The sequence below is a fragment of the Hakea prostrata genome, chromosome 5 (genome assembly GCF_041222555.1).
Source record: "Hakea prostrata isolate BN-2017 chromosome 5, UWA_Hpros_2, whole genome shotgun sequence".
In the NCBI taxonomy this organism is placed as follows: Eukaryota; Viridiplantae; Streptophyta; class Magnoliopsida; order Proteales; family Proteaceae; genus Hakea; species Hakea prostrata.
The window spans coordinates 11,666,034-11,677,631 of NC_142604.1; the positions used below are offsets into that span (position 1 = coordinate 11,666,034).

The 11,598-nt window shown below is 35.8% G+C and overlaps 1 protein-coding gene across 2 annotated transcripts; it reads right to left on the minus strand.

Moving 5' to 3' along the window:
• Positions 1–4,498: 4,498 nt before the first annotated feature.
• On the minus strand, positions 4,499–11,182 carry LOC149015132 (L10-interacting MYB domain-containing protein-like). Of its 2 annotated transcripts, none has more exons than XM_089156280.1 (3): positions 10,851–11,182; positions 5,462–5,803; positions 4,499–5,380 (listed from the first exon to the last, which is right to left on the minus strand). In XM_089156280.1, exons 2-3 carry the CDS (start codon positions 5,801–5,803, stop codon positions 4,784–4,786), a joined length of 939 nt encoding a protein of 312 aa, XP_089012406.1. In that variant the 5' UTR covers positions 10,851–11,182; the 3' UTR covers positions 4,499–4,783. The 2 variants fall into 2 exon arrangements, with proteins under 2 accessions (XP_089012406.1, XP_089012405.1); XM_089156279.1 differs by having other exon boundaries at positions 4,499–5,392; positions 10,851–11,181.
• Positions 11,183–11,598: the final 416 nt, after the last annotated feature.

Genomic DNA, 11,598 nt, shown 5'->3' on the forward strand with positions numbered 1-11,598 from the left:
TCAAAGGAAAAATAAAAATAAAATATATTTATATAAATGAAGGAAAAAGGACTAAAGACATTTATCACATATAATGGATTCAAGGAGATAAGGAAGAAAAAATATGATTAAAAAAAGAAAATAATTACTTTAATAAGTTAAAGGGACAAAAATAAAAGTTAATTTATTTATTTTAAAATATAGAGGGACAGCTTGCAATTCAAATCCTCATTGGGAGCATGCAAAGCCCATGGACAGCAAGAGATATTGTAGAAGATATTCTTGATATCAAACTGGAATTTCATCCATGTGTATTCATGCATCATGTAAAAGAATCCAACTTTTGTGCTGACTTTTTAGCAAGTTATGCGAACTCCCTTGGGGAAACTCACTTGTGCCCTAGCGATCTTCTCCCGGATCTGGTTCGACTTATTCACCAAGATGCTAGTGGGAAACTCTACCAACGCTTGTAATTTTTTTATTTTCTTTCCCACTTAATATAAAGCACATTTCACCCAAAATATATATATATATATATATATATATATATATATATATATATATATATATATATATATATATATATATATATATATATATATATATATATATATATATATATACTAGTAAAAACGACGTGCAAATGCACGTAGTGATATATGGAGAAAAAATTGAAAGAAAAAATTGAAGCAACTATAAATTTAAAAAGAAAAAAAATAATAATCATAAGAGATTGTTAAAGAAAACTATCTCTAAAGGAAGAATCTCGGAAGGAAAATACAATTAAAGGTAAGACCGATGATCTCAGATGAGAGAAGTTCAGAAGTAACATAAGAGATTATTTCTCTCCTAGTTTTTCCGATTGACCGTAGCATAAGAGAGAATTCTTGATGGCACTCTCATGTCGTCAAGAAATCATGCCATCAAGAATCCCGAGAATTCCAAAAACCCGATCACCCGTTGAAGCTCTTGAGCTTGAAGATCATTGGTGAAGCGATGCACAGGAGTGCATTCTCGGATTGGAAAATGTAGGTATATGGATTATCGTCCACAATCACATCCCTACTCAAATCCCTCCCCATCTTCAACAAATCCTTCACCAACTTTCCCTCGCTTCCTTGCAAGAATCCTTGTAGAGTCAAGAGATCAAACCCTTAGGATCAACTTTATCCAACACGAAAGAAGCATACTCTTTAATCCACGATGAACAATAAAATTTGAACTTCTCCCGTGGCTTCCCATAGTTCGCTCAACACTCAAAAATCCATGAATGTTGCGGGGTATGAGTGCGGCGGATTTTCCGACCGCGAGAATCAATCTTTAACCGGGTTTGGATTCGGCGTTACGGGATTGAGTTTGTAAATTTAAAAACTCTAAAACCCTTAAAATACAAAAATAAAAATAAAAAATATTTATATTTATATATAATACTTTTCAGTTTTAATCTGGACCATTAAATTTTAGTTTGATGACATGGATGAATCTCAACCGTCACCGCCAAAAATGCAAATAAAAATCCGGATACAACCACCGCAAGCATTATTATACGACAAAAAGAGGAGAAACAACAAAGATAAATAAATAGAAGAGATTGGTTCCCATACCTCTTGAAGATACCCTGGAATCCCTAAGAAATTGATCATTCGATCTTCGAGATCGATAACAACCCTGTCATCAAACAATGCACGAAAAGAGATCACCGAAATATATCAATTATCACCGAAATAAGCCGAAAAGTGAGAATAAACCTAAGTAACAGTGAACATTAGAACAACCGTGAGGAGAAACGATTGAGAAAATTAAAATTTCTTGGAAATATTGAAGGAGAGCGAGAGACTAAAATTGAGAGAAGTCGGAGAGATCAAGAGGGATTCGAGAGCGAGTCGAGAGGGAGAGGGAATAGAGAGCGAGAGCCGAGATTGAGAGAGCCGTGAGAGATAGTGGTGATTTAGAGAGAGATTCGCGAGAGTTCGAGAAGCGAGAGGGATAGAGCGACGAGTTTGAGAAAGATTCAAAGAGGTCAAGAGAGAAATCAGGATTAAAATTAAGGATAAATTCATAATAATTCATGATTACAATGTCCAAATATCCGCAAAAATAACTAAAGACAAACAAATAAACAACATTATTGGTATATATGAAAATTCTAAGGACAAAAGGGAAAAAGATTTGAAAAGGTAGAGTACATGCTTTTATTATAGTAGTATGTATATATATATATATATATATATATATATATATATATATATATATATATATATATATATATATATATATATATATATATATATATATATATATATATATATATATATATATTTAGGGAGTGAGGGTAAATAGAATATAAGTACACTAGAGACATATGAAACTCTCCCTTATAATATTCCTAATATGAATATGGTTCAATTGATTTTTTTTTGGGTAGAACCATTCAACAATTCTTTCAATTCTTCTGTAATCACAGTTTAACTGATTATTATTCACAATTAACTTATCATGCTGGTTCATCCCAAAATAAAATGAAAATGGAGTTTTAAATTCAACCCCTTTGAGATATTCCCTTAAATTAATGCCACCTCTAAGTTACCCAATTTATCAATTGAAACCCTATTATCAGTACTCTTAATCAAGGTTCAATGTGTCGACAATATATCACCATGTCGCTTGGGGGGCGACACGACTCCCCTAATGAAACAATAGTGAAAAGTCAATTTTGCGACAATATATCGCCAAATTCACATATTTAATAGAATTTCATTCGATTTTTGCCAAAGTGACGCAAGACCTCTACAAAATGTGAAGCATGAATCATACTTAATATAATTGTATAATGAATTGTAGACTTCAGTACTTCTCTTCACTAGTTATATATTTGTCTTTTCTTTGTATGTTTACATTAGTTTATATGAGTTTTCCAAACTTTAAGTTTTGCCTGCATACAGCTAGGCATGTGGCAATCAAAAATTTTATATTAAATGATGTTTTAGACCAAAATAATGCTCTCAGTGTGTTTATTGGCCTTAAATTAAGCTACACAACAAAATTCAAATCAAAACAACCCTAAATACCTCCCGAAACTAGGGGTAGAATTTTCATCAACCTTGCCAAAAAGTCACCGACTTGTTGGCGAAATGTCGCCGTGTCACTAGTGTCGACAGCCAGCAACACGCGACATTTCGCCGACATGTTGAACCTTGCCCTTAATCTCATTTAACTTTTATTTATTCATTTTTAATATTACCCTTATTCTTAAGTTTAAACAGTGCCCATAAATCATATTTTTCAAACTTTGGGAATATTTACCATTATGAGAAGAAGTCATAGATGGGATAGTAGATGGTAGAAGAAGAAGAATAAATGGATCAAATATAAGATTTTTTGATTGTCTACTTAAGTGAAAAATATTATAGATTGTTACCCCAATTATTTTTTTGTTAACGTTAAAAATGAAATGATCATTTTGCCATTGAGGTGAAGAGAAATATTATATAAATGTATTTTATTTTACCAAACTTCACTTAATTTCCTTTTTAAAATTTATAACAAATTCCCTGGGTTCACTTTTTAAGTTTGAAGTCACCCAAACTCATTTTTCCAATGCAACTCCTCCCCTTCCCCTTTTCTCTACCTTTGCCAACTCCCTTGACAGTCCCTTATGCGAAAGCATATAAACGGAATCCATTACCTCTCACCGTTACTTGAAACTGAACCCGGGTCAACTGAATCTAAAGCACCAGAATTTCCTTAACATAGCATCTGACTCTTAATTCTAAACCTAGCTTCAGTTCCAGAGCCTAAATTGAAAACAAAAACTTAAATCTTTTTTGTTGGTAAAAAAACTTGACCAATATAGGAGTAAAACTGTAGAAACTAAAATAAGAACCACCCGATAGATAACAGATCCCATTGATAACCGAGGGTTTAGCATTAAACATTTAGCAGCAGTGATGATTCCGGGCTCTTGGGAGGGTTTTGCTTTAACACTGGGCATTTAATGGGCAGCACTGAGCTGCAAACGGAAGTGGATGAACCGAAGATTCATGGGGAATGTAACGAGCGTCCTTGGAAATGAGATTGGAACGCCGGATTAGCTGAGAATGAACCATTCGCTCTTTTTTCCGGACCCCACATGATCTAATGGAGGTCCTACCGGCTGACAAGCTGAATAGCACAGATTTAGCTCTTTCTGGGATCTTCTGATCCATTTTGTATCCAAAAAAAAAAAAGTGAAAAATATGCCAAGATCGACAAGGTTGAGAATTGCAGAAGAAGAGACAGGGCAAACGAGAGCAAGAAGAGAGAGAAGAAGGTTTTTCCAAAAGGCAAGAGAAATCACTGATAGATTTTCATCTTATAGAAGTTTAATTGATAAATTGGGTGAGGGGGTGATACTAATTTTAGAGGGCAACTCCTGGGCAGCGCCGAAATTTTCCAACAAAGAAAATCACCTTATGTATAAGATAAAAATATATAAATAAAACTATATACAACCAAAACTTTATTTTTTTTCTTTTCTGGTAACCAATCAAAACTCATATTAAAGAAGGGGAAAAAAAGAAGATACGAAAACGGGAAAACAAAGAAGCAAGAAGACGAGAGTAGAAGAAGAGGTACTTGTTGAACCCGAGAGTTTCATCTCCAACTCCAAGCCTTATCAACACAACACTGAAGCCGATTGAATATACACTGGCTCACCCATATCGACTTGTCATTCAAAAAGAACTTCAAAAAGACGGTTCACTAAAGCCAAACGTAACTGTACAGGCCACGACACAGATATTGGCATAGAAATGGTCCAAACAACTTAAACCATGGAAATAGCCGGAACAGCACTTAACTTTCCCTGCAACCATGTCAACCGTTTCTCACTTTTGAGAGATAAAAAAGTCTCTCTCGGGTTGGGTTTCTCAAAAAGATCCAGAGCAGCAAAGTAGAGGTAGTGATCAACCCCTGGCATTTCATCCAAAACTCTAATGCAGTTGCTTATAGAAAATTGGTCATTATTCTCTGACATGGCAGCTGCCCTTAACTTAGAAGCAGCTGCCATCTCCAGCATGGCTTCAGCTAATGCATCATTCATTGCCTCCTGACTTTGCCTGCGATGACATGGAATGGTTGATGCCTTGCACCGACGCTTCTTTTGTCCATTCGGTGCATGCAATTCCACAGCTGAGGGTGATGATGGATCATCTTGAACCAATACTGATGGTGTTAACTGATCAACAGCCATACTCGTCACTTTAGGACATGAAGTAGAGCCACCAGGATCTTTTACAGGCATTCCTCTGTCCAACTCAGCATAGTGACTTGATTGTGCATACATTCCATCAGCCCCGGGTTCAGAGAAAATTGTGCATAGCTGTTCATAAATGGGGCATTCCTTGATTTTGATTGCCTCAGGCTTGGGATGTACCTAATGAGAAGTTGTTAGAAAGATAAAATGTAATTAACACAACAAAAGCAAGAAAGGGGGGATATGTACCTCAAAGAAATCTTCCCATGGTTCACAACCAGCTGTTGACATGCGCTGAGATTCATTGAAATCAATACCACTTTGATCAAAAACTGATTTCATATTATAATACCGTGTCCTCAGAACAGTGAGGTGTTTCCTCAATTGTTTCTTATCAAAGTTCAGACCTGTTTGCTGGTTGAACTCATCGCGTATATACTTCCAAGTTTTCTTGTCGAAAACATTGTTTGACCTTTTCCCTTGTAGAACCTGGTCAACCACCAAGTCTGCAAATATTTTATCAAGAGATGCAGTCCACCGTGTCCTCAACCGGTCTTGCTTAAATTGATTTTGATTTGATAGCTCATCCATCTACAATTTGGATGTTGGAAAACAATTGCACAATAAAACAAAAATTAATTGCTTTCAAAATCAAGACCATAAACACTCAATCCAAGAGCGAATATTGCAGAAAAAGATGTGATTGATACAGCATCCATGGTCATGAGATTCTAGGCTAAAATCACACTACCCAAATCCAATAGAAACAGAGTGTGCCCATTACAAAGAACAGCTACGCATAAAATGACTGATGGGGAGCAATAGATAAGGCTATGGTATTGCTTCTAGTCATAACTTGGTTAGCCTACCACCTCCTGTAAGTTGGTGACGTCCACATCTTAATTCCCAAAACAAATGGCTCAACCGCATTTTACACTTTCGTTGGCATGCATTCTACAGGCTATGTACTTGGATTAAAATGCAAGAGTTAGCCACAAAACCCTTTACATTTAGTATATCATTACAATTTGAAGACACATCTCTAGCTAAATACCATCGCCAAAGGATCAAGAATATGTACCCAAACTAAAGGGCTGACTATTAAGATCTTGAAATGGTTGACTAATCAATAAAACATCTTGTACAACAGTTGAATCTTTTGGACTACTAGATGGTCAGACTATGAAAATGTTTGTACAAAAAGGAAGTGAAAAACATTCAGTTAAATAGGCATTTAGGAAAGACAGTTAAACATTAGCCACAAGGGAAAAACCATTAAGGCCTTATTTTATAAAACTTCAACCAATAGCTTATGGCAGCCAGCCATTCATCACCCAATAATTGCTGAATGCAGCAAAAATAAGCACCCAGTACAATCAATGACTTATCTCTTAACCTGTAAAATGTTTGTTGAGGCGTACACAGAGCACAAGGCTCCCACTACTGTGGGGTCTAGGGTAGGTAATGATGCAGCCTCACCCTGTTTTTGCAGACAGGCAATTATAAAAACACTAACAAGGAAAATGATCCCCGCACCTCCAAATCTAGTAGTAAAAACTAAACAGCCAGGACAGTTGCACCATAGGGGCAGCTTATCAATACAATATTATTTATGGATCCATCTTCTAATAACACGAAGTCACGTCAAAGAACGGAAGAACTCTGATCCACAAAAGCAGGAGAAGAGAAAGAAGTGAAAATCAACAAGACCAAATTAGTTCTCAAAAATGTAGCACAATTAGTAGAGTGGTCATCAAATGCACCAAAATGGAGAAGCCCATTATCATCTTGAGCATATGCATGTCATCGATTAGCAAACATGCATTCAACTAACCAATAATCGTCAGGCCTGGTCAGTGAATTAGATATTCAAATAGGGTAATTTAAAGCAGTTATTAAATGCTTACAAGCACAGCAGACCAAAGAACATTAATTGTTAAACTCAACAAGTACAGAAAAAATAACTTGCATAGGAAATTCCCCTTTATGCTCCAACAAAACCATCAAAAACGATATAAATCTGGAACTATATAAAGGCTAAAATAGTAGAACTAGATACAATTCTAGAGACTTCACATTTTCTAAAAATAACCCAACAAATTTCACTCCCTCAAGAACTTTTAAACATGTACGTCATGGGGTGTTTGATGTCTAACGTGGTAGAGAGTGTCCTTATTGTGGCCAGGATATATCTTTTAGCTTTAGCTTGTCTTATTTCCTAGGTAGGCTAGATTTTCGCTTCCCAGTAATAAGACATCTAATTTACTCTCTTGATGAACAAGGTATCACTTTCTTGTTAAGAATTAATTCTATTGGTTATTCTACAACAGTGGATGGGGAGACTGCCATAGTAATGATTCACCTTTCTTGTGGTATCATCTCCTAGTGCCTCTCATTCTTATGTCTTCCATTCTCTCTTCACTCTCACTTCTATTTGACATGCAGGCTGCATGGTATCAGAGCGATGAATAGTCTATTCATAATAGCTGGTTTGAGTGTCAACTTTTGGTTTAGAAAAGGAAACCCTACTTAATAAAAGACCTGAGATTTCAAATCTTGATATTTTGCATGAAAATCAAACCTGATAAATTTGTCGACTTGCAACTGCTTGAAATGGGTTTTCTCCTACTGCTGAAAACCCCAGTCTGATTCAATTGCTCATAATTGCTGCTACTGTGACTAATCAAAGTTGTTCTGCGCAGTTCCTGAACTGCTATGTCATCAGATGATGAAGACAACTACCACTGATGCCTTTTCTTGTAAACAATTGAAGATTATAGGAAGTGTTTAATGGCATGTTTGTAGGAAGAAAGGGTAAATTGCAAGAGAAAAGGAAAGAGATCACACACTAGCAAAAATAAAAGTCGAACTCCTATTCAATTTGCTCCATCAATTGCTAAGTTACAAGCGTATTGAAGGAGAAAATAACACATATCCTAGTTGGACTTTGAGACTGAGAATTGTTCAACTTCTAATTTTTACTAACTCCTATATAGGTAACCAAAACAGATGGAAAAAAGTTGAAATAATATATACTAAATAAATTAATTATTCCAACCCTTGTTGGACAAATTCTTGTGTTTGGGCATCCAAAGCCTAGCATGCCAGTCCAACAAATTAAGTGATACCGCATCACCAGTTCTTTAACTCTATCAAAATCATGAACGAACTTTTTTCTAGATGGAAAGAACTGATGTACATCATAGGTTCCAGCCTGAGTGCAGGCACAAGAACAAGAGCTCAAAACCAGCCCAGAGCTCTGCAGGATTCAGTTGATGAGGGAGACAGCCTGTACTAGTATAGTCTGGTTCTTGGTTGGATTGATAAAGCATATTCTAAGGGAACCAAGAATAGATTGAATGGATGATCTTTTTGGTGTAAATGATCTGCATGGAAGATGTTTTTACCAAATTCCATGGGGCCAGCCTTTATATGCCTGGGGCATCGTTTGTTTGCTAGATAAAAATGGGCGGGGGAAAAACATGTGAGACCCACATGTAGTGAGTGGGGGAATAGAAAAATAAATGAATGGATTTTGTGAAAAAGTAGCAATTGTGGATCCCATTTATATCCCTCACTTTCCCACAAAGTCCCAATAAATATCTGTAACTTTAGAAAGGGGTGGGAAAAGTGACATGCCACCTCGGCAGATAGGTTTCTTTAATTTAAAAAAGCTTGTTTGCCCACTCTCCAAGCCCATTGAACCAAACAAAGCATGTCTTGGGATTTCACGAAAAAGTTTACTTTTTTCTTTCCCTTCTTTCCCACCCCACTTTTGATCTAGCAAACAAACAATACTTGGAGGATTTTGTGGAAGTGAATGTTTCTTTCCTACAAGAATTCGAGAGATTATGTGGGGGCCATGGACAACTTGGATTGAGAGATTAAAGCCTAGATATAAGAATCATTAAACAAATTTAGTGAGGCCCCTTTTTGGGATGAATAAACTATCATTACAAGAAAACACTAAGAGAAGAAAAAGAAGTTAAGATTCCTATTTTAGTTCATATTGTTAAGAAAAAATTTTAATTTCGCTATAATAATTCTGAATAAGCTTAAGTTTTTTTTCCTCTTTTTTTTTTTTTTTTTTGGCTGGTTTATAAGTGATAAGGGAAAGAAATTAATCACGATTTGGGCAGGCCTCTTTAGGCCACACATGTGATTCATCTTCTCATTGTATTTGCAATATTATAAATAAATAAAGGGGCTTACTCAACCTCTAGTGATTTTATATAGATGAAACCAATTGTTTCTTTGTGCAAGCTCCATGAAAGATAGGTAGAATGAGCGGCTGTGGGTGGGAAACCAATCAAAATTCCTCTATTTCCATCTTCATCTACGTTTTCCAATTGATCCGTGTTTAAGTTGCCTCACTTTATAAAACTTGTAAACTGGAGAATCCTCCTGTTGACTGGTGTTAATTCATTGGAATAATAGCTGCTAGTTTGTTCATCAAATAGGGATCATTCTTAATGGAACTAGCTGTTGGCCTATCATTGATCCTACTGTAGAGTGTTTGTTAGTTGAACTCCTCCTACATTAGTAAGAGAGAAACTTGAAATAGATTTGGAGCATGCTGGACATGATGAGAGAAATCTAGCAAGTTAATGTCAAGAAGAGCATCTTAGAAGATGTAGACTAATAGCCACATAGAACAGTATTGGTAACTGTTTATACTCATCCAGCAGGAATTACATCAAGAAGTGAGGAGTTGGAATAAAGTTGACAAAGGCAAATAGCATGTCCTGCCTCTGAATCTTCTACTTGTTGCTATGCATTTTAGGAGTTTAAGGCAGTTTAGTAATTGTTGAGAGGAAATTCTTCTATTTCAGTGACCCTTGAAGGAACTTTTGGAACGTACATAAATTTTGGTGGGCAGATCAAGCATGTAGTTAATATGGCTATTGTTTTTATTCTGACTTCTTCGCTCTCTTCACTATGATCACTATAAACTTAAAATCTGGAGTTATTTAACTACCTCATATGCCCCGTTGTTGGAAGTTCAACTGGAAAACAGAAACTGAAGTATTTTCACCATTAACCCTTTCAAGAGTGGACTCCATCGACCACTTTTGTTTTTCTGAGGGGTCGACCTCTACATTATAACAGTTAAGGAAAACAGAAAGTACCTTGCTGCATGCCACATCTCCACCAAATCTTACCAATCACTTCAACTTGCCTTGTTCTAAGGCTCAAAACAAAATCAAAGATACTCAAAATAAAAAATACAAGACCAAAGGCGTTAAAAAAGTAATGACATTATCTTTTGGGGTTAACATCCCCAAAAAAACTTCAAATTTTGTGGGATAATCCAACCAGAAACCAAAAAACTCCAATTGATTTCACTTGTCAGAAAATAATCTATAGTTCTGGAAACATTACAACAGACGACCCACACACCACAATGCATTTTTACCAATTTTTCAGAATGAAAATAGAAGAGGTAACCACAAAGCAACCGGAACTCCATGAATTTATGATATGAATGGGCTTCGGGACTACAAAGAAAATTATCAAAAACTAGTAATGCATACCGTTAATTGCAAGTAACATGACCAAATGTTTTCCAGTAAATTAAGAACTAGTAAAATTTTCCAAACACAAATATTTAAATGCACTGATTGGGTTAAAATTGCACCTCGAGTTACGCCATGCTACGATTCCGTGTTTCGGCCATGAGTAACATTCTTCCAGGGTGAAACAACCCTAGCGTCGATGGCATCCAACCATAGAGAAACCCTAACCCTACCGCTCAGTTCAGAAAGCAATATTGGATGAAAAAGGAAGGATCGTTTCTTTTCCCCATTTAAACTCGAAAATCAAATCAATAAAGGACTAACTAGTAATGAGAGCAAAACCCTAACAAAGAAACTTGAATACCGAACGAGAAAGCTTAAGGGCGCGGGCGGGCGAAATGATAAAAACTCAAAATTCCAATTCCAAATGTTTTAAATTGAGCAAGGCAAGCGGAATAACGACTACAAGTATACAATAGTGTTTTTTTATGTCTATGTAAATTCAGGGGTTTTCAATGGAGAGATCATGGGTTCAATCCTTGCAGACGAAGTGCATGCAAAACTGACACGGATGAACCTCATACATCAAAAAGAAGAAAAAAAATGCTTTTTTAAATTATTTTAATTTTAATTGAGAAATAAAATGTGATTCATTTTAATTTTTTTTGGTAAATTGAAAAGAGATGATGTAGTAGTGGCACCCTTAAGCTCTACTACGCAATGTTTGGACTTTTGAGTTTGAGTGTTCAACCTATGCAAGCATTAACCCTTTGAACTCAACTCAAAAATAAACCTTTGAACTACTAGCACAAGTATTGGCCCTTTAGTGTTGTCCCTCCAAAAGCCATCCTAATAGAGTTGGATGAACAA